This window comes from Oreochromis aureus, linkage group 3 (genome assembly GCF_013358895.1).
Source record: "Oreochromis aureus strain Israel breed Guangdong linkage group 3, ZZ_aureus, whole genome shotgun sequence".
NCBI lineage: Eukaryota > Metazoa > Chordata > Actinopteri > Cichliformes > Cichlidae > Oreochromis > Oreochromis aureus.
This window is the reverse complement of record NC_052944.1, coordinates 49,549,265-49,572,938: the sequence shown is the minus strand read 5'-3', so window position 1 is coordinate 49,572,938 and position 23,674 is coordinate 49,549,265. Positions and strand designations below refer to the sequence as shown.

The 23,674-nt window shown below is 39.2% G+C and overlaps 3 protein-coding genes across 6 annotated transcripts; all 3 read left to right on the top strand.

The window, feature by feature from the left end:
- The first annotated feature begins 4,185 nt into the window (after positions 1-4,185).
- LOC116333560 (myelin-oligodendrocyte glycoprotein-like) lies at positions 4,186-6,895 on the top strand. 3 transcript variants are annotated; one of them, XM_031756810.2, is made up of 5 exons: positions 4,186-4,298; positions 5,789-6,166; positions 6,259-6,351; positions 6,467-6,564; positions 6,786-6,895. In XM_031756810.2, the coding sequence occupies exons 1-5, from the start codon at positions 4,217-4,219 to the stop codon at positions 6,831-6,833; spliced, it is 699 nt and encodes a 232-aa protein (XP_031612670.2). In that variant the 5' UTR covers positions 4,186-4,216; the 3' UTR covers positions 6,834-6,895. The 3 variants fall into 3 exon arrangements, with proteins under 3 accessions (XP_031612670.2, XP_039466449.1, XP_039466450.1); XM_039610515.1 differs by having other exon boundaries at positions 6,464-6,564; XM_039610516.1 differs by having other exon boundaries at positions 6,464-6,564; positions 6,639-6,891.
- A 2,269-nt stretch (positions 6,896-9,164) lies between these two features.
- LOC120439474 (myelin-oligodendrocyte glycoprotein-like) lies at positions 9,165-17,222 on the top strand. 2 transcript variants are annotated; one of them, XM_039610514.1, is made up of 5 exons: positions 9,165-9,380; positions 13,751-14,128; positions 14,263-14,346; positions 14,442-14,548; positions 14,627-17,222. In XM_039610514.1, the coding sequence occupies exons 1-5, from the start codon at positions 9,290-9,292 to the stop codon at positions 14,663-14,665; spliced, it is 699 nt and encodes a 232-aa protein (XP_039466448.1). In that variant the 5' UTR covers positions 9,165-9,289; the 3' UTR covers positions 14,666-17,222. The 2 variants fall into 2 exon arrangements, with proteins under 2 accessions (XP_039466448.1, XP_039466447.1); XM_039610513.1 differs by having other exon boundaries at positions 14,439-14,548.
- Positions 17,223-18,940: 1,718 nt separating this feature from the next.
- On the top strand, positions 18,941-22,411 carry LOC116319411 (myelin-oligodendrocyte glycoprotein-like). Its single transcript, XM_039610518.1, has 5 exons — positions 18,941-19,084; positions 20,387-20,764; positions 20,851-20,943; positions 21,046-21,135; positions 21,218-22,411. Coding segments are annotated over exons 1-5 (663 nt in total). The 5' UTR covers positions 18,941-18,984; the 3' UTR covers positions 21,220-22,411.
- The last annotated feature ends 1,263 nt before the right edge of the window (positions 22,412-23,674 follow it).

Sequence of the window (23,674 nt, the reverse complement as noted above, 5' to 3'; positions counted from 1 at the left end):
CAACTGTATATTTGATGATTGTCAGCACAAAGAGGGAGAGAGAGGAACAGAGAGGGATGGAGAATGAGGACAGAACAGAGATGGAACAAGAGCAGGTGAGACACACATGTTAGTCAAATAGTTGTTTACCAAAAGTATCACCATATCATAGGTACTCATGTATCTCGTACCTAGTGTTTCTTTTTAGGTTTGTTACTTTTCAAGTTATATATTTATTAAGTTATGCAGGCTTGTTTGCACAACAAGGCTAAATAATTATATAAACTTTTCTGAATCTAGATAGTGGACTTTGGTAGAATTAAAAAATAAGTGTAGTGATTTTTAGTGCTACTATCATCTAGTTCTGATTCTGGTTCTGTCTTGGTTAAGTCTTAAGTAGTCCTGATTTTGAACTGTTGTAGTCCTGTTTTAATTATAGATCAAAAACTAGTTTAAGGTGTCCTGCATATGTGATATATATTTTTCCCTATATGAAGTCATTCTTTTTTGAACAAAACTCAAAACAGAGCCTAATAATCTTTCAGTCATTTCTAGACCCCCCCCCAAAAAAAAGAAATCCCACATGCATACTACCCGTTAGGGCTAAGCCCCGGGTGTTTCAAATGTCTGGCTCCGCCTCTGGTCTGAATTAACGTCATGTATGATGAAGCTTTCATTAGTCTCATGTTTCTGACAGTTTGATGGGAAACATGCACGTGAGGAGCTACCTGGATTTAATTTACCAGGTCTGGTAGGCCTCGTCTTGCTCCTTCTCACAAATTAGCTTTCTGGGCCTCATACAAAAACACTCTTAACCCTCTAAAATAAAAACTAAAACTACATATAAAAATCAAAAAAATGTATGTCACTGAATTTGTCAGGGACTGTGGTGGCAGACCATGGAGTTGCAGGTGAGAAGTAGGACCCGAATGCAGGACTCTTATGGTGAACAGTAAATTTATTTATAAAGTGCACGATGAATCACTATTTACAAGTTCCAGGCACTGGGGTGACGTGGCGCTTCCTCTCTGAATCCCACACAGTGCAAGTGTCGATAAAAATTGAAGAGTGAAAACAGAAAACTCCTACCAATACCTAGTGAAGACAAAACACATTGATAACTAGCCAATCCTTCCTTTAGCGACGGTTTTCTAAAGCAGCAGACCACGGCTGTACTGACAAGTCTGAAGCAAGAATCCCGCACCGACTGGAGCTCAGCCACACTTTTAAATAAGGCGCTGATGACGAGCGGCAGGTGTGGCTGCCTCCAGCGCAGGAACACTTGCAAGATCACGATCTGGCAACCCAAAACATCTGGGAGCATGGACACAAATAAACACACAGGGAGACGGTTGAAAAAAACAACCAAAAGACTACACCCAGAAAAAAGCACATTTATACAGAAATTACAAGTCACAGTGATTTATTGGTTATTAAAATGTGTTCAGAACTGCTGATGGTGTCCGTTTTTCAACTCGGAGGGAGTTACACCCCTACATGAGCCGACTTTATAATTTGAAAGTATTGGTACTGGTGTTGGCAATACTGGCTCTGTCGTTAATCAGTATTGAGTCGATACCAAAAGTTCGAGGATCACATAGCGTTGCTCAGAACTCTTCATCGTCACCATCATGAAGACCATGAAGAGTTGAGGGTTAATGATCGTTATTCAGGCTACAGACGATCCGCAGTGACATCTTGAACTTAGCTTATTTGTTTGTGAACCCGTGTTAAGTGTTCACTTAGTAGACCCACACAGGGTCTCAGACAGGGTTTTAATAGTTTTGCAATTTTCATTAGTTTTTATTTTTATTTTGTTTTGACTTCAGATTTTCAATTTTATATTAGTTTTAATTAGTTTTTACCAATTGTTTGCTAGTTTAGTTTAGTTTTTATTTTTTTGAAAATCCTTAGTTTCAGTTTAGTTTTGATTAGTTTCAGTTATAGTTTTAGTTGTGTTTGCAATAAAGTGTAACAAAATCCCAGTTTCATCATATCAGTCATTCTCTTCTGCTTATCCTTGGGTATGTTGCTATTCCAACTACCATACCCTGCACCCTGGACAGGTCGCCTGTCTGTCGCAGGGCTAACACGCAGAGACAGACAACTCACATTCCCACCTATGGGTTCTTTAAATAAATAAATAAAGGCAGATGAACAACCACTGATACCAGGCAACTATAAATGTATATCTTGGCCCCAATGAGACTATTAACTCTTGCAGCACCGGGTGTTAAGGCAATTGACTCACACAGTTATGTAGATATCCCAGTCCTGTTGTCTCGGGATGCATCACGCTGCCTTGCCTGGTGTTAGCTTCTGTTTCTGGGGATGAGGGTTGAGTGTGCTCCCTTTACCTTCTCCAGGTAAGCTAGGTTAGCCTTCTTGTGTGAGCTTTTCAAGTGTGCACTTTAAGGTTTGTGGGATTTTTTTCCCTTTAGAAATGTCCCTCATAATTTGTCTCTTTCCAGTACAAGACACTTGCTTTATCCAAAACACAGTCATATTCAAAGTAATCCCAAATTGAACTCTGGCGCTTTCTCCAGACTTTTCCTGACATGATTCTGCACGTGGACGGAGCAGCAACACAGACGACTCGACTAACGTACTGCCACCTGCTGGCATAATGAGACACAGCAGGAAAAAAACCTGGAAACTAAACTTAATTTTCACCCTTGACTATTGTATGACACGCACACATCTACGAAAACTAAACACATTTTTGCTATAAATTTAGTTAATTTTAGTTAGTTTTGTGAACACTCATTACAGTTTTAGTTAGTTTTCCTTTTTTTGTTTTCCTTTTTATTTCCGTTAACGAAAATGTTTTTTCACTTCTAGTTTTCGTTATTTCGTTAGTTTTCGTTAACGATAATAACCTTGGTCTCAGATCGATACGTTGATGCAATGCATCATGGGAGTTGTGGTTAATTCCTCCACTAAAACAGTCTTAAAGTAAAAAAATAGAAGTAAAAAGGTAACTTTTACTTTAAGAATCAGTGACTTACAAACAACATCCCTTCAAATTTGCTTCTGTCTAGACATGTAGGTGTGGGTAAATCCACAGCCTGCCTGCACACTCACAACGTTACACCGATAAAAAGACATGCTGAGGTCAGAAGATCTGACTTCATATCAGAACCTGTTAAAGTTTTTTTTTTTAGCTAACCATAGCGCAGTGAAACACGTCACATATTCAGGTGATTTAAATCATTTCACAGAAGACGGGCCAACAAATCAGCGGAGATGTTCAGAGCGACTTTCAGATTCAAAATGAATCCAAAGACAGCGAGATTAAAGATTAAATCATAGTAAAAAAATAAATAAAATATAATCAACACAGTATTTTCAGAGGGGTCAGAGCGCTGAGAGAACAATCATGGCAGACAAACAGATGACCCAAGCGAATACAGCAGTATTTTGTCTTTCAGTATCATAGGAGGCACAGCAGTATTTTAGTTTAGTTTTATATTTTTATTTTGTTTGCTTTGTCTTCTCCTTCGGCAGCATGAGTCAGTATTAATGTTCTGAGTCATCAAAGTTATGAAGCTTGTGACAAACACCTGTTTTATCTGCCAGCTGAATCTAAATGTAATCACGGGGTTAACCGCGGGGATTTATGGGAGTTTTTGAAGACTTAAGAAACTTTATTTTTTTCCCCTCATCGAGTTACAGTTAAATATTATTGTTTGTTATAGATCATGTTTTTTTTCTAACATTTCCGTGGTCCAAGCTTTTCTATAGCAATGAGTAATTATTGTTAACAACAAGGAACAGCTGATCTGGTGATCATGTTGTTTGATAACGACCGTTAACGGGTCAAGGCTCCAGGTGTTTCCAGATGTTTCTGGATGTTTCACGTTTGGAGTTACTGATTTAAAAATTCTGGCATTAAATTACTAGAGTTAAAAACATATTTATCTGCGATCATGAGCGCAGTGAGTTTACTGATAGACAAGATGAATTGTAAGATTTATTTATTTATTCATTCATATATTAAGAGCGCAAACAAATATCACCACTTAGCCTGACCACCTGTTAAATCGTGCACACACGGTGAATGACAAAAATATGTTCAACGTCAGCCTTTAGCAGCGGAGCACGTCAGCTAAGTTAAATAGTGTGCTGCATTCAACCAATCACAGACGAGTGATGCGAGGCGGGAATTTAAAGCCAGTCTCACTTTCACTGAGCAGGAGGCAGAAACAGACCTGACTCACTCAGTCCGTGCTCTGCCATGTCTGTGTACAGCCCACTCTCTGCCTCGCTGTGGACTTTTATCCTGTGCTCGGCTTTCAGCGTGTGGACTCTGGTTGGAGGTAAACGTTACTGTCAGCTCACAGCTGTGTTTTCTTCTCTGTGTCGCTGTGAGGGATGACAGTTATCGGTGCCTTACTGACACGGAAAGAAGTTTAAACGAGACGATTCAGGCAGGTTCGCCCGTGATTTGCGGCTTTCCCCCGTTTGTAGAGGTTTTTTATAACGGACATGCCTGAGCAGGCTGACTGTGTGTGAACTTGTCAGACTGCTGCTTCTGTTAATGCAGCAGAATTTAACCAAAAACAAAATTATGTTTAAAAAATATAATAGAGCGTGTTTGTTTCTGACTAACATATAGGATGAAGTCTGTATTGTACTTTAAAAAAAATCCCGAGCTGGTTTTCTATCATCATTGAGGGGAAACAACTTCATTTAGAGGGTGTGTGAGGAGGATGTGAAGGGTGGAGTAAAAACAGTTAGATGATTAGAGTTGGGTTTAAAGGTTTGGGTGGAGCACTGAAGGTTTTATTAACACTCAGTTCTTTGTTGTTGTTTTTTTAAATCACTGTTCTGTTACAGGTTATCTGAGGCAGAGTCACTGAGCCTAGCATGAAGTAGAACAACACAGCTTTAGTGTACTAAAGTAAGAGAGCTCTGACTGTAAGTTAAACATGCTCTACAGTCTGGTTCAAGCTGAACAAGCTGATTTGATAATAAATCAAATGAGGAGCTTTGACTTTAATAACTCGTTCGACTAACCAAACTAATCAGATACTCTGGTCATGATTCAGCAGCTAACAATGCCATGTGTGAGTGACTCACAGGAACTTCTGCTCTCTAATCTGATCCATACATACATTTTTAACTGATGTGTCTGCAGGAAAGGCGTCCGGTGTCAAAATCTGAGTCAGACCAAATATGTGGATCCATCTTGGAAATAAGCAGCTGAGTCTAGTTTCTAGACTTCATGTCTCTGCAGATATCACAGGCAATTATTGCTGAGCAGCATGTGAATGTAGGGTTTGTTATATAGTTACAGAAACACATCCTCCACATTATCAGTCATTGTGAAGAACTGACAGAAAGCATCTTCTGCTGTTTGTTGGTTTGGTGTAAAACCACATCCTGCTGATCCAGTTATCAACATGCTGCAGCCTCATCTCATGACCTTCTTAAACTTTGGGTAATTCAAAGACTGTCACTGTGACACGAAGCAATGAAAAGAAGTCATGATGACTCCATCAGAAATCTGAATCTGATTAATTAGCACAAAATACTCCATGTCATTGCTTTCAGTGCCTTTTGCTTTCTTTGTCTCATCTGATAATCAGCTGAACGTCTCTGATTTGTGAACATTAGTAAACTGAGGCTCGTCTGCATTTCCTTTAAACAGATTATCAGGTTTATGTGTGTGTGCGCCTCAAAAATCTGACTTGTAGCTAAATTCACTCTGAGTGTTCAGTGTGACTAGAAATGTTTTATAGAAACACATTTCTAGTCATGAGGGTCTGTGGGAGTTCAAGGGGTTTAATTTTCTGTCTGTTTCCAGGTGAGGTTGTGGTGATTGGTTCAAATCTTCCAATCATCGCCGCTCCGGGTGATGATGTCATCCTGCCGTGTCACCTGGAGCCCAGGTTCGATGTCCAGGGTCTGACGGTGGAGTGGTCCAAACCCGACCTGAAGCCCGACCCGTCGGACCGGCTGAGCCGAGTGGAGTACGTTCACCTGTACAGGGACAGGCAGGAGGTCCCCGACATGAAGATGGCCTCGTACTTCAGGAGGACGGAGCTGTTCATGGACGCCATGAAACACGGGAACATTTCACTGAAGATCCTGAACGTGTCGGAGGAAGACAACGGCAGATACAGATGCTTCATCCCCAAGCTGAGGAGCAGAGTGAAAGCTGCTGTTGTTGAACTTGTAGTCGGTGAGAAGATTTGTTTTGGGTTTTTTTTTTTAACCATTTTCAAGGTTTCAGTCTCATTTTAAAAACAGACTATGTGTCTATGTGTCTCTTAGATCCAAATTTTTCTGAAACCTCGACGATAGAGATGCTGCTGCTTCCTAGAAACCTCCAAACTCATGATCCTCAAGATGTGACTCAGAGAAATGGTGAGAAAACACTCCAACTCTAACTGTTCTCTGCATCGTTTCTATTTTAAGTTTAAGTTTATGTTTTTTCTAAACTCTGTGTTTATTTTGACCTTGTTCATTTCTACATCAGTAGGTCGGTCCAGGGTCTTTGTGGGCATCGCTTTCATGGCCTTAATATCAGTTGCTGCTTTTGCGGCATATTTTTCCCTTCGCCTTGTTCAGAAACAAAAAGTAAGAAACAAACACAAACATGTTGTTGCTTCTTGTGCCCTCAGACTGACTCATTATTTAACTTCTTTTAACAGAAACATCGAGAGGATGAAGGGACCCAAAACCAGCTATGACAGTCTAGATGTATTGCTTAAAAGAAGTTGATGATAATAGTTCATGAAGCATTAAAGTTAATCTTCACAGCAGACTCTCAACTCACCATCCTCTTTTGTCCCTCCCAGGTCATCATCCTCACCACCTCAGCCTCATACTCAAGCCTCTTGGCTTGACAGTCGCCCTCCTTTGCTTGAAGCTCTGGTTTGTCGCCGCACCCACCAGTCACTTGCCTTCTTCCTGCCACCACACTCCTAAGCCACGCTGAGAGTTGTCCCGCCATCGTTCATATTGCCTGAGGTGTGCTGGTGTCCAGTCAAGCCATTTGAGGGTCTCCAGTGCTAGCCTCCTGGCCAGCCCTCACATCTCGGGGCAGAGGCCTCTGTCACTGGCCCTAGGTCTTGTCCCATTTCTGGCCAACTCTGTGAACTCTTCATTTATGTTTTGGACTTGTGTGTGCCCCCTTTGTCTTGTGTCCTTGTCTTGTTCCAACTTGCACACTCACACTTGGATAACATTTTAATCAGTGGGAAAACTTTGGTAGGTAGAAAAGAAACTGAGCTGAAACATTTGTACAAACATCACCAGGCTTTGATGGAACAAAAAGCATGATGTATGGAAACCATAAGCACGAGCCCTTAGATCTATATCTCATGCACTCTGGGTGTGAAGATGACTCCTCATCCTCCTCTGTGTACTCTGAGCCTGACATGGAAAAGGAATCAGAGGTAGAACCAGACCAACTGGAGTCCATCTCTGACTCATCTGAAGATGAGACTGGAGTGGAGATAGATGAAGCAGCAGTAGGATGGACTTCTCCATCTCCATATTTTGGTATCCCACAAAGAATGTGACGTTGAGCAATATCCCAGCAGCAACAGGTTTGATCCCAACATCTACACACTTTGCCAACAGTACTGCTGCTGATGTTTAACCCCCCACCCCCCACCTCGCCAAACCACATCTCCATTGATACTGTGTCAGCTCCCAAACAGACAAGAAACCAACTAAAAACCAGCAACAAACAACTTAAACATAATAAATCACAAAGAAAGAATAATGCAGTATCCACAACCAGCTTCCAGTTTGGATTTGGGAGACAGACACTATCTCTACTTTCAAGATTAGGCTTCAAACTTTCCTTTTTGCTAAAGCATATAGTTAGGGCTGGACCAGGTGACCCTGAATCCTCCCTTAGTTATGCTGCAATAGACGTAGGCTGCCAGGGATTCCCATGATGCATTGTTTTTCCTTTCCAGTCACCTTTCTCACTCACTATGTGTTAATAGACCTCTCTGCATTGAATCAACCTGCTTGGGAGGCACTCAATGTGGACACAGGCTTCTGTGGGGATGTTCATTTGGACAGTGTTTACAGGTCAAAGATAAATCAACTCCTGCTGCAGGCTCATCTCATCAGTGAAAGTAGGGCAGTGCGACTCTTGCACAGAGAATTGAGCCGGCAGCACCTGCTGCACATGAGGCAAGTTCACATGCAAAGACCACAGTGTTCATTTTCAGCTCTGCTCCACCAGCTCCCCCTGGTGGGGTTGAAACATACTGCAGGTTAGGCACAGTAATAACAGGAACTATTTATACTGTTTGTACGGTGCATAAAGCAGTTACATATTTATGTAAACATATTTATTTATATAAAAGCTGAATTAAGCTGGACATGCTGTGGTTAGTTTGTAATAGAAATACACATTTGGCCTAAATTCACTGCTCTTGTATTGAAGTTTGTGTCACAGTGGGAGGCGGGTCACATATTGGCCTTAACACTTTGTATATGACTGGGTAGCATTAGCAATTTACAGACAACAGATTCTTTTCTTTGTTTGTTTGTTTTCTTTGTTTGTTTTGGCATATTGACTTCGCCATTATTTGCATTAAATTTATTGTTTGACACCCTCAAAAAAGGGATGGTATGATAAAACGTTTTTTCAAGCCTTTAATTGGTATTTATTACAAAACATGTGTTTTAATTGTTTGTTAAATTTCCCCAATTTCTAATTTTGTTTAAATTCACTGTTTTGCTTTTGTCTGTGGAAACACTTTGCGTTTTCTACCTCCACATAGTATTAGTAAGTAACAATATTGTTAGTTACAAACAAACAAGAAATGCAACATTTTTTACAAGAAATTTGTAATCTCTTTGTAAACCGGTGATTCAATGTTGTGACATCCCTCCTTTTGATATATACTTATATATACATGTACTTACATGTATACATATACATGTAAATCATCCGTTGTCAGGTGACATTTATCAACAATTCAATCTGTCATAGCAAAGATGTTTTTTTCTGAAAACAAAAATCACATGACAAAACGCTGACCACAATTTAAAAAAAGAAAAATCTAGAACTGTAAACAAATATTACCAAGGAAACACCAAGCATACCAGTGAATCCGGAAAAGCGTATTGATTATGTCATTTTAAGCCAATCAACACAGAGAGGGGTGGAGTTTAGACCCGCCCATGTTTCCAAAACACACCGAGAGTATTTGAGCAACCGGTGGAGAGAACATGTGTCAGAGAGAATATTCGGGAGCAGGAGGCAGAAACACAGTCAAGAGGAGCAGTCATTCATTCATTCATTCATTCATTCGGATTGTGTACTTTATCCACCATGTCTGTGTACAACTCGTTCTTTAAGGACTCTTCGTCACTGTGGACTTCTATCCTGTGCTCGGCTTTCAGCGTGTGGACTCTGGTTCAGGGTAAGCGGATATTTTAAATGTTACTCTGAGCTGCAGTTTAATAACATTTTATGAATCAAAGCAGCCAAATTAACTATTATCAATTTTCCTTTGCCGTGTGGTATTATAAGCGATGACAGCTTTCAGCGGATTACTTTGGCATTTAATAATATATTAAATGTGATGATTCTCGGGTAACTTCTCCTCTGACGAGCGGTTTATTTTCGTAATTTTATTTGGATCCACCGAACAGTCTAAAACTGTGAGTGTCATGTCTGTGTGTGAAGGTTTAAGGCCGGTACTGAAGCGACATGAAGCAGAACCCTGAGTTTATCACAATGTAAACAGTAACCATGTTTGTTCTGTTTACACACGTGCTTAGCAACACTTCCGGTGACGCGATAACTGTGGAGATTCAGGGGAAACCAGCATCTGGTGATCTGAAATAATGACGTATACACTAAGTAAACATCCTGTTTGTCGCATGAAATGTTTTCAGAGACTCGTTTCGCTCAGTCGTTGCTGTGAAATTTACAGAGTTTGGAATGAGCCGCCATTTTGGCTCAGGCTTAAATCTGAATCACGTGATTTTCGTCCAATCAGGGCGGCTGTAATGTGCTGTGACCTAGTCTCTCTGTGTGTGTGTATGTGTGTTTGTATAAATATATATTTCTATTTTTAACGTTAAATGAAATCGAACGATCAATTTACAAAAATCATTAATTAAAATTGTTTAAGTGGACTGGAATATGGTAAATGGTAAATGGCCTGTATTTGTATAGCGCTTTACTAGTCCCCAAGGACCCCAAAGCGCTTTACACGTTCAGTCATATATACATTAATAATACATTTTTTATATTTAAAAACCTTGTAATCCTAAACAACATTTGACTCAAGCTTTGTAGTTTAAAAATACCAAGAAATGTTTACACTTTAAACCGAATGAATGAAGCAAAGTTTAGATACTTATCATTATTATTATTATTATTATTATTGTATAGCCCTGAACTCAGCTTAATCTCATCACAGTGGATATCAGGTGGAGAATGAAGTTCAACGAGTAAATAATGCCAGGATTAAAATGAATAAATTAAAAAATAATGAATGAATGAATAAATAAATAAATAAATAAAACAATTATTCAGTATGATGATTAAATGCTTGGTTGGGTTGCAGAAGATTCACATTAATAGTTAGTTGTTTTAAAACGATTAACCTGTCGCCTCTTATGGATTCCTCCTTTGTTTTACATAATCAGGTAGTTCATCTTGGCAGAGAAGGAACGTTTGATTTGTAGTGTGTGTGTTTTTTTTTTTTTTTCATATTTGATTGAGATTAAGTTGTATATGTTGTAATCTTATTTAATTTTATGACAATTATGATTTTAATATTCCCAATGGGAATTTAGCATTCAAACGTCCTTGCTCTAAGTTTCTAAACAATGGGTTGATGACATTGTCTTGTCTATTATTACTTTGACTACATCAGAGTTACAACTAATGAATCACTGTTGTGAGTAATATTGGTAACTCTACATGATAACAGCACTCACAACCTGATATGATAGTATAAATTAAATATTACCTGAAAAAACGAATTTAATGAGTTTGAACTATTATTCTTAATTTTTTTAAAAACAATAATAATATTCTAAATTTCTTTCATATTTTTCTTTTCCCTCCGGGTACTCCGGCTTCCTCCCACCGTCCAAAGACATGCAGTTTGAGGGGATAGGTTAACTGGATAATCCAAATTGTCACTAGGTGTGAATGTGCGAGTGAATGTGAGCGTGAATGGTTGTCTGTCCCTGTGTGTTGGCCCTGTGACAGACTGGCGACCTGTCCAGGGTGTACCCCGCCTCTCGCCCTATGACAGCTGGGATAGGCTCCAGCGCCCCCCGCGACCCTGGAAAGGATAAGCGGAAGCGAATGGATGGATGGATGGATGGATTTTTCTTTTCATGATTCATGTTTTTGTCTATGATTGCATTATAAACTCTGTTCAAACTTTTTCCAGTTTGATTGGTCAGTTTAGTAAGTTGTTGATTTCTTTTTCCAGTTAATCTGATGTCCCTTGATAGAACACAGTGTCTTCTAGAAGTGTAGGAGTCACCTTCAGCAGCCATCGTGGTAAAATGTCCACACATTGAAATTTGTTACACTGAATTAAAAAAGTTAAGATCAGTGCCTGCAAAAAATGCTATTAAGAAAGGAGGGGCGAGCTAAACCACACTGTTTATTTTGAATGTTTTAAATATGCACAATACACCCTTACTTTAGCTATTTTATAATGAATCTCACTTAAAAATATAAGACTTAAAATAAGACAGTATTTATATTATGAGTAAAGAGACAACGTTTGGTCCTGTGTTTCATACACTGCACAGTTTCAGGACCCAGTGGTTAAACCTCAGCACTTAATAGCTTCACTTCATCTTAATAGTTGCATTGTTTTTGCCACACAAACACCAGAATCTACATCATACATAATTATAAATCTAGACACAGTCCCGTGAATGTTTGTGCCTGCTATTACAGAAGTGTATATCTGTACAGTTTTTATACTCCACTGTGAAAAGGGAACTTACATTAAGTAATTAGAGTTTGCTTAATGTAAGTAGGTAACCTTAAAAAAGGAAAATATAGTTTTATTGATCAGAATTTGAATTCTTGTGAAGAGCCTTCTCTAAAGGCAAAAAGCAGATTTAAAACTAAGCAATGTATAATGATTATGTTGTTTATCCCTCCCTATAGAATTAAATGGAGGGATTTCATATAGTTATAAAAAAAAATAGTTTTACTAAGGATAAAAATTCATTCTAATGTCAAAAGTCTTCAAATCTTTTAAGCTTTTGAGCATTTATTCTTTACACCTAATTGCTAATATACATAATGTAAATTTTACCTTATATTTTATACCAAAAGAGCTCAAAAGGGGAATAAATAAATGAAAAATAAGCTCAGAAAACAACAAAGAAATGTTAAAAAAAAAAAAAAAAAAAGTAAAAAGCTTACGCTTAGAAAGAAAAGAGACTGGATTTCTTTAAGTTTCATGAAGCTGTCTCACCTCTCATCCAAGAAGGTTCTTCTTAGGACCAAATTGTGGAGAGTCCCAGGTTTTTTAAGCCATAGTGGGAGTTTTCCCTTAAGAGGGTTGTTGACCCACTATTTATCATGTGCCTCATCACATGAGCCAAGATGTGAAAAAGAGTGTGGGTCATTATCACCAGATGTTTCAGGTGAAACCGCTGTGAGACCTTGCCTCACCCTATCATGTGACCCATTGAAATCGACTGATACAAGATGTGAGTGGGCGTTAAGGTGTCTGGAAAGGATCTCAAAACTGAATTATAGATGGCAGACAGTTGGTGTCATAAGCCACCGCCTCTGTTCAAAGATGGTCGCTCACAGTGGACATAGATGGCTTCTTTCACTCCTCTCTCAAAACCATCTGTCTTCTATGTCCAATGTGTGAACATGGATGACTGACAACTTACACAGACATAATGAACATTTAAATAAAGCTCAATCCAAGTATAATCCAATGAAAGTGATACATTAATGAAATCTGACAAATAAAAATATTTACTGTTTATAAGGCAGCAAAGCGTTTCTCTTTATTAAAGACATAAAGCTGAGCCTGACACATTTAATCTGCTTACAAAGTTACAGGCAACAGTTCATCCTTGGGGGTGGGACATAAATATTGGATGGTAATCCAACCAAGACGATGAGATATTTCAGTCCAAAAGAAATTAGCATTCTCTCTTTATATAAAAAAAAAAAAAAAATCACATATTTAAAAAACAACAAATTGAATGTTACATTACAAAAAGGACATGACTTTGTTTATACCCCGAATCCAAACGTTCCTTACATAAGCGCTTGAGTTGAGGACAGTAGGACTGGTTTTGGTTCTTCGAAAGGCTTCTCCAGGTCTAAATACTGACAGGAAGTCATCGCAGGTATTTCAGCTTCGAGGTGGTCCTGTGAGTCGCTGAGCCACGCTACCAACATGTTTTATTAAGAGCCAAAGTGCCACAGTGTGACTAGGATGTTCCAGGTGTTTCAAATAAGAGTTAAAGCATCTGCATGAACATAAAATGGGAAAAATAATTCTGGCAGCCTTTAACGCAAGGGCTTAAGACTACGATAATCTGGATGGCTGAAAACCTTCACAGATATGTCACTACTTCATTTAAACTGAAGGATTAAACAGTTCTTTTTACCAAATATACTGATGAGTAGTTTTTTCATTTAAGTTGGTCCCAGAAACACTTCTGCAGTAACAGAACAAAGACTCATGGGGCTGTTAATTATTTTCAGGTCTTCACCGTGTAACTCTACAGGGGTCTGTGGGAGTTCGGGAGGTTTAATTTTCCATATTTCCAGGTGAGGTTCTGGTGATTGGTTCAAATCTTCCTATCATTGCTGCTCCGGGTGATGATGTCATCCTGCCGTGTCACCTGGAGCCCATGTTCGATGTCCAGGGTCTGACGGTGGAGTGGTCCAAACCCGACCTGAAGCCTGACCCGTCAGACCGGCTGAGCCGAGTGGAGTACGTTCACCTGTACAGGGACAGGCAGGAGGTCCCCGACATGAAGATGGCCTCGTACTTCAGGAGGACGGAGCTGTTCATGGACGCCATGAAACACGGGAACATTTCACTGAAGATCCTGAACGTGTCGGAGGAAGACAACGGCAGATACAGATGCTTCATCCCCAAGCTGAGGAGCCGAGTGAAAGCTGCGATTGTTGAACTTGTAGTCGGTGAGAAGATTTGTTCAATCCAAACTGAACTTTCAGACTTGGAAACATGCTTTGTGCATTATTTTAACTCATTTCCAAACTTTCAGTCTCATTATATCAACTTATTATAACTGTAGTGTTTATGGTCTTTTTAGATCCAAATTTTGCTAAAACCTCCACGACAGAGATGCCGTTGCACTTCCAAACGCCAGATCCTCAGGACACGACTCCAGCAAACGGTGAGAAGTCAAAATTTTCTCTGTGTCACTTGTGTTTGGGTGAAATTTTTTGTCCATTTGTGGTAACCTTGTTTATTTCTTGTCTACATCAGCAGGTCGATCCAGGGTCTCTGTGGTCGCCGTTGTCATCACCTTCATGTCGGTTCTGGTTGTCGCCGCTTTTTCTGCATGTTTCTCTCGCTGCCTTCATCAGAAATTAAATGTAAGTAAGAAACAAATAAAACACAAACATGTTGTTGCTTCCTGTTAGACTGACTCAGTATTCAATTTCTTTCAACAGAAGCTTTCAGAAGGCAAAGCGACCCAAAGCCAAGTATAACTATTCCAGGTGCTTTGCGAACGTTGGTGTTAATGGAGCTGAGACCATTTGAGATCTTCACAGTCAGGTTGGAAATTTAAACCTGCAGCCACAGGGAGACACTCGGGCCCAGCAGCACTGAGGTCATCATAAAGGCAGTGGATTCTATTTTTTTATTTTATTTTTTTAAAGCTGAAGACTCAAGCCATGTTCAGTTTATTTATCGAGCTCATTTTCAAAGAAAAAGAACATTTAAGGATTTAAGGACTTCCTAGTCCCGGATACCCTTTAATGCAAGACTGAAGAAAACCTCCTCTGCTCAACATGTTGAAGGATGAAGATCATATTTATTTTTATGGATTTGTATTAACTTGAAGCCTTAAAATTCTAACTTATTAAAATTTTACACCTTACTGGTTAAGGACAAAGTAATTCTTCCTAAAAGCTACTAGTGATGGACAAGTTAAAAGAGGAAGTCCTCCCTGAAATTGATTTGCTGCTTTATTTAGAAAGTTTTATCGGACATTTCCAGCTCAGTGTGTTGGAAAAAGATTTTTCTGTCAGTGTGGATCTTGGAGATGCAGAAGATTGTAAAAACATCAACAGGATTTGATGTAACCATAAAGTTTGGAAACCACATTCAGAACTTTTTGTTTCTTCAGTGTGGGAATGTTGAACATTCAAAGAGCTCTGTTACCATCTTTAATGCCACAAACTGAGCTATTATCAGATTAAATTCTCACTGTCCTCCTACACTGTTGGAAGGAAATGCTGCACTTTCAGTCAAATGTTTACCAAATCAGTTTAATGCAAGTCTGAATACAAACAAGTCGGTTATCATGACACTGATGTAGAGAAAGTATTTACTTACAAAGGCTGTCCTGGATGACAGCACTGTGAACATCATGTAACTGATTTTCACACGAGACTTTATATTTTTAAACTAATTTATCAAATTTAGCTTGAAATTAGCTGGTGGTCAGATCTCTACGACAGAGTGAATGTATTTATTAAGCTGATACAGAGCTCCAGTTTATGTAAGAAAAACTAGAAGTGTCTATATTTTTTTCATTTTAAGTTACAAACTGCAAGCTACAAACCGATTCGGATTTAAATTTTTGTTGCAGTCATCAGTGATAATTTCGTTAACCAATAATTTTCATCATGTACATTTGATCTACCTCTGGTAAACGACACGGCTAGCTCCCATCCTCCTTGTTTCTCATGAAAATGCAACAAAATATCAACGCTGGAGAAGAGAAGAGCAGACATGTGGACACGTTGATGCCAAGGAAAAGCAGACACTTTGTGAACCGTGTGGGGCAACTCTCACCGGTACAAACACAAGCAGCACTGTATATGTTAGACAGTCAACTTTAGACTCAAAGATTTAGCTGCTCTATTAACAATGACTGACAGAAAAGTGCCTAGTTGTTATTTCATTCCTCTTTAACTATTGACCTCAGACAGATCCTTCACTGACTAATCTTATAACCACTCCCTGAACACCAAACACCTGCAGGCAGGGCACCAAGATGTTGTTTGTGCTGGTTGTTGTTTATTGCTGCTTTTATAGTTTATAGCGGTTATTTTGTATTAAGAGTCATAATGTAGCCCCATGTACCTGCTCTCTGCATTATAAGCTCAAACATACCCAGCAAACATCCTGAGAGTCTCTCTCAGGTCAAAACTGATTGTAGTACGATTGTTCCTGTCAACAAATGAAATACATCTGTATTTGTTTTGTTTTTTTAAACATGTCAGCCTGTCACAAGTATTACCTCCTAGTGGTCGGCCGATCAGTCAGTCAACCGAGTAGCATCAGAAACGGGCTCAGAAGTTTGTGTGTTCAGTTCATGGTTTAGGCTTCATTGGACCAATTCTTTTTTTTGTATATTTTGTTTTGTTATAATTGATTAAGAAAGAGTGGAACACAATTTTAGCACACAAAATTTCTTATCATAGAAAGCAACAACATCCAGGCCATGGATGTGATTTTTAGATCGAGGGCCACATACAGCCATCTTTGATCTTAAGGAACAGACTGGAACAGCTCAGAATGGAGTCTTTGCTGGGCCGATTCTGGACCCTGGGCCTTATGTTTGACTCCCCTGATCTAGGCGATGTTAAAGAGTAGATCAAAATGATGTCTGTAATGTCTACAACTTAGTTCAAATTTAATTTTGGAACATTTTTTTTTCTAACCAGGTCCAAAAAACAAACAACCAAAAAATAAGTTATTCAACATCAAAATGTTTGCTGGGTAGGTGAATATTTACCAAAAAAAGTCCTTTATCTGTCTTTTATTATTTTTGCTTATTTTAATTTGTGTTTTTCGTTTCCTGCTTTAGCACTTTATTAACTGTACCTTACATTTATTTCAGCTCATTTGTCGTTAAGGCTTGACATTCATTGTCTTTTGCTTTTGTGTAGAAACTTTGTACAAATGTTCCAGTTCTAATTAAAAGTGTTGCACGCCTCATCAAACTGGTCATACTTCATTACCACTGTTGTTTTATGTGTTTCACAGACTGAAAGAGCCACTGCTGCTGCACTGAATTAAAGTTGTGTGTCTTTGTGTTCTTTGTGCATCTGTTCTGTTGTGTACAGATAGATACTGGAAACGTTCACGGTTTTGAAGATTTTATATAAAGTTTATTTAAATCCATCTGAGAATAAAGTTTATTTTTATATGAATACAGTGACTGTGGGTCAAATGAAGCAAATGTTTAGTCCAGCTGTCCACAGTGTGTGAGCTGTTTTCTTAGTCTGTGGGCAGCTGAGCAGTGTGTGTGTGTGTGTGTGTGTGTGTGTAAATCCTCTCATATTGAATTCCCTACTCTCAGTGAATATCTATTTTAAAATCATTGGTCTCACACATGCTTTTTTACACCATTTGAAGCAGAACCATCAGTTTGTTCTCCAGGAATCTGAAGCCTTGTTTTTTGGTATTTACATGTCCTGTACAGTTTCTGGATCTGTGGCGCACTAGTTTTCCTCGCTTTGCATGCAGTTTAAAGACAGTCTGTGAGTCAGGACCCTCCCTGCCTCCCTCACAGCCTCTATGGGGAAAACACTCATATTACTAATAAGACTTACAGTAAAATATGATTGCTCACAAAAGTGACACCATTCCTGTTTTTCCCATGCATTATAATTTTACTTAACTTTAGGCAACATTAGAGAATAATGGATGAGAAAATGTGAGAGGGAGGATTAAGGCTTGGGCGAGACAGTCTGGGAAGAATAGTTTCTTGTTTCACGTGGGTTTTTATTCCACCTGACTCATTATTTTAAGATCTTTAGCTGATACTGTTTAGCACCTTCAGGTGACTGTTGTTGTGATTTGGTGCTATTTAAATAACATTGAACTGAACTGAACTGAGAAAATAATGAACTCAGTGTTTTACACTCATCTCCCTCAGTCATAATGTGACTCTCGTATATTAGTTCAAATGGAACAGTAAGAATTTAATTTCATAAATTCAAGCTCAAATTTAGCTTAGAACTAGCCTGGAGCTGTGGGAGGCTTCCCAAAAGAGAGTAAGCCCCCTGGCACTTCACAGAGTTTTATATGAGGATGTGCTTCTATCTACCCAGTTAAATCTGGTGGGGAGAAGCTTGTTTTGTACGCCCTGAGCTACGAGGTGGCCATGACGGATATCAGGCGCCAGTTATCGTGTCTACAGCTGGCCCTGAACATTCCTTTATACTGATATATCTGAAGGTTTCTAATTATTCAATCAGTAAGAAACTGAAGGTTCTTTTAATCCCAAATAAAAATCAAACCCAACTAAACACACAGAGATCTGAAGAAACCGATCGCTGCTTCCCTCAATGAGTGCAGAGATGTTCACATATGAAATCTACTTGATGCTCTTAGTCTAAACACTCTCCTGAAAGAAACCCACGGCCTCTTTGAACGCGTCTTCAGAGTTTAGCAGTCCATCTGTGTCCTTCCCTGTTTAGTTCAAATACTTTTGATCTAAAAGTAAAATAAACCCAGAACACCGGGGAGGGGCATGGCTGCTTTTTGCACTCGGTCAGCTTTATTCAACAGCAAAGAAAAAGTGATATTCTCTTGTTTTTAGAAACATGAGACTAATTAACAGCCACTCCAGTTAAAAAATGAGGACGAGTCAGACTGTGACAGCTAAAAGATTTAAGGCGTGAACACTGTGATTAAATGAAACCTCCCCATTCACAGCCTGGATGTTCACCAGATGGGCGGTAAGGAGGGGCTGCATCGTTTATTCAGCAAGTAGGAGGCAGACCTGACTGCAGCTTTACAGAGGAAGACGATTTGCTTCTCTCAGGCACCGACTGAGCTCGTTCTCATCATGTGTGTCTACAAATCGCACTTTGAGGACTCTTTTTTCCCCTTTTCACTCTGGACTTTAATCCTGTGCTCGGCTTTCATCGTCAGGACTCCTGTTCAAGGTAAATATCTTAGTTAAACTTTACACAACAAATAACTTTAAGAAAAATGTCTTTTGACATAGTAGCTGTTTGGGCCAGATTGCCAGATTCAGTAGAGCCACTACTTCTTACTGTGCATCACTGAAGGTGATGACAGGTAGGTTCTGCATTCATGATGAGCAATCTTTTTCTGTCAAGTTTAGTACTTTTATGGAGGCTTAATGTCAATAAACCTCAAACAATCAAAGATTAAAAACCAATGATTATCTCAAAATGTGTCGTGTCTTCGTGTCCTGATATCTAAGGAATTTACAGCTATCTGTGACAGATACCTTATTCTTTCCAACTTAATAGCAACATTTAAAAGTTTTTTAAGTCATAAAAGCACAAAAATAACTAATTTTCTTTTTTGAAAGAAAGAAAATGAGGTTTACCTTTAGAAAATGTACATTTATGTACTATAAAGGACTCCAAGTATTGAATCTGAAGAAACCAAGAAAACCCCCCTCACACATTCAAGTAGAGCTAAAAGCTTCAGAAACTATTGACTAAGATGAATCTGTAGCTGTTCAGAAATACTCGTTAAGTTTTCTGGCTCGTCTCACAGATATGTGTGACTTATTTTCTTCTTCTGTTTTTAATTTTGAGGTTAACGATTCAGCCGCCCCCATATTTCAGTGTCACATCACTTAGGCTCCATGACTCAACAGTTTAAGCGTGAAGTTTATATTTCTCCCAGAGGCAGCTGCTGTCTTCAGTTTAAAATAAAAGTTGACGAGGCTGGAACCACAAACTACTTTTCTACACAGTCATTTAACAGCTGACACTGTGTCTGCAGTCACACGTGGCAGCTGTTATTTAAAAGAGTTGAATGAGTAACCCCACAGAGTGTCTGTATTTACTGCACGGACTCCTATAATAACAGGTTATTTGCTGAGGTTAAAATCACACATTAAAGAAGGCAGTCCAGTGGTGAGACTTGCTAATGTCAGGATGCTAACATGAGCTGTTCAGCAGTAAAAACAAAAAGGTGACCCTGTCACAGTTCAACATAATTCAGTAGAAATCTTTATGCTCTCGCAGCAGGTGGCTGCCCCTCCCTGAGCCTGGTTCTGTCAGAGGCATCTTCCTGTTAAAATAAAGTTGTTTTTTTATTACCAAGTGCTTTTTCTCAGAGGGTCTTTTGATTTCTCCGGATCACTATAGAGTTTTCACTTTACACTATAAAGTGGCAGAGCCAACTGTTGTTAGCCTTTATGTCGTCAGTGTGTAACTCTGCAGGGGTCTGTGGAGTTCAAGACGTTTAATTTTCCATATTTCCAGGTGAGGTTCTGGTGATTGGTTCAAATCTTCCAATCATCGCCGCTTCGGGTGATGATGTCATCCTGCCGTGTCACCTGAAGCCCAGGTTCGATGTCCAGGGTCTGACGGTGGAGTGGTCCAAACCGGACCTGAAGCCCGACCCGTCAGACCGGCTGAGCCGAGTGGAGTACGTTCACCTGTACAGGGACAGGCAGGAGGTCCCCGACATGAAGATGGCCTCGTACTTCAGGAGGACGGAGCTGTTCATGGACGCCATGAAACACGGGAACATTTCACTGAAGATCCTGAACGTGTCGGAGGAAGACAACGGCAGATACAGATGCTTCATCCCCAAGCTGAGGAGCAGAGTCAAGTCTGCAATCGTTGAACTTGTAGTCGGTGAGAAGATTTCTTTTGGTGCTCTTTTGTTTTCAACTCATTTCCAAACTTTCAGGTGAACAGATCATGACTCTACTATATTATAGATCCAAAATATGCTAAGACCTCTACGACAGAGAGTCCGGTGTATCCTAGAAACTTCCAAACTCCAGATCCTCGTGACGTGTCTCCAAGAAATAGTGAGATAACAATCCACATTTTCTCTGCATTGTTTTTGTTAGGGTGAGATTTTTTGTGTGGTGACCTTGTTCATTTTTTTTTTCTTTTTTATATATCAGCAGGTCGGTCCAGGGTCTTTCTGGTTGTCGTAGTTACTGCCTTCGTGTCGGTTGTGGCTGTCACTGCGTATTTCTCTCACCGTCAAACAAAATGTACATCAGAACCAAACAAACACAAACATGTTGTTGCCTCTTGTGCCATCAGACTGACTTATTATTCAACTTCTTTCAACAGAAGCATCAAGGTGATGAAGTGACCCAAACCAACCATAACAATTCCAGGTGCTCAAAGGAGGGTTGGTGTTAATGGACCTGAGAGCGTTGGAGATTTATCTTTTCTGGCTCTGCTGGATCCTTATGGTCAGGGTGGAGGTTCAAACCAGCAGCCACAGGAAGACACTTGGCCCAGCAGCACTGAGACCCATCATAAGGTCACTTCTATAAACGAAGTCTGATTTAAACTTCGACCTCAGGTGAAGACTCAAGTGTTGTATGAGAAAAAACACAGCGTGGGAAATCTGGAAATCTAACAGTAAATATATGAAACAAGCCACATGTAGGTTATTCTTTAAATTGGATTCAGATCCAGTGAAGTAGCCAGTCTAAAACCAGTGGTTAAATTCTTTTCCATTCCTTGTCAGCAACATTATTTTGATCTAACCCTAATAAGTGTTTAAAAACCAACATTTACACTGGGGTAATGCCAAGCAGCAGTCCCCAGGGGTGAAAATGCCCAAAACTGCAGTTCATCTACTCAAGTCAGCCCTCACAGACTGTCATGTTAAAACCCAGCAGAAATGCACGTCTTCATAGCCAGCTACAAAAACAGTTTAAATTTCTATGGATGTGTTCCTCCTCTATAGTTGTACACTAGTTGAATATTTCTTGCAACTTTTAACTTTTGAGTTCAAAGGCTCAAAGGAGGATGTGCCAGCAGAGATGTCCAAGCTTCACCTCTTTGTAGTAGTGATGTGGTTTGTGGCTCAGCTGCAGGGGAGGGGTGGAGCAGTGGGTTCAGGGTGTGGTGATCTGGATGAGAGACTAGAGGCTAGTTTGAATCATGTCGTTTCAGGTTTGTTCTTTGGTTCATCTCTTTCACCCTCTTTGTACTTTCTTTTTTCACTTGTAGCTCTCTGTCAAACACTGGAGGACTGCTTGGACTTCATTAGAGAACTGAAGTTCAGTCTGCAGATCAACACTTAGCCGGATAAAGAGCATTATTTATTACTGTCAGGTTTAATGTTCTCATTTATTTAAATTGTACATCTTGCTGGTCAAGGTCACCTTGAATCCTTCAGTGAGGCTTCTGAATGACCTCCAATGGACAAATTTAATCTCCTAGGACCTGGCATCACATTTTGGGTTATTTTGAACAAAATACTCAATTTTGCTTTACAAGGGCCTGATATTCACTTACAACGACATTATACTGCTACTGTTCTATTGAAATTTTAAATGAATATGCTCGTATGTGGCTCTCATTTTTCTTAGAAACAAAAATCAGGTAAAGAAATTTCTGGTAATTCTTTTTTTTTACATTCATTGGGTCCCAATCAGCCCAAATATCAAAGAGAAATTAAAAATGCATGCTGTGGAAGAGTTCGGGTCTTAGGAGGTTAAGTGGGAAAGTCCTCCGTGATTTTCACTGTGTTGAACTGAAATGAACATGCTGGTTTATTGGTCACAGTTTACTGGATATTTCCAACCAACAGCCTTGGAAAGACATTTCCAGTGGGAACAGTTCAGTCACACATCATGTGGAAGGACTGAAGTAGAAACTGAGTTGAAAAACATGTTGGAGACACTGAAGACTGGAAGGACAACAAAGACCTCTGAAGTAACAAAAAACACAATTTATGGAGACTCTATTAAAAGATTATAAATTTGAATTAAAATTTTAATTAAAAATAGCTCAGTGATCATGAACCTAATTAAAACTTGGTCTCACTATTCCTTTTATTCATGGTTACCCTCAGATCCACCCTTTAGGGTGTGAGCAGCCATGAACTGAAACTTGAAACCGCAGATATTCATTTGAAGTTCTGGATCCCGCCAACATGTAGGTGGTGCAGCTCCATATTTATCCTGTTTGTCGTTTGTGCTGTTTATCTCTGCTGCCTGTTGTAAAACTTCTTTGTCATCTCTGTTCTCAATGTCAACAACACAAACCCCCGGAGGGGACTGAATGTTCAGTAAGTCAATTTGGTGAGCAGGAAAAACATTTGGTAACTCAAGAGTTAGTGTCATCACAGAGGTGCAGTCTTCTTTTTGTCATTCTTACTGTCGAATATTTTAAGGCATTTTATTCTATCTGATTAAGAGAGCAGAAACAGCTGCTGAACAAAAACCTTTTCTTGCCACAAAGTCAAACACTGAAGCCATGACTTGAACTAATACCAACGTAATTTTCACAGCAACCAGAAAAAAAACCCTTATCACTGTATTTCTTACATTTGTGGATTTCATTGATTTTTTCTTGTTTTAACTTTTAATAACTTTACTTTTAGAATTTATTTTATCAATTTTTATTTTGCTTGTCAGCTCAAAAAATATTTTCTATCTGACTTTTACTGTAAAAGTATTATATTGTTATTTAATTATTGCCACTTTTGTGCTGTTTTATTTATTTCAAAGAATGTTCCTGTTTAATCTCAGAGCTGACTCTTTCTGCTGTTGTTCCAAATTAAAGTTG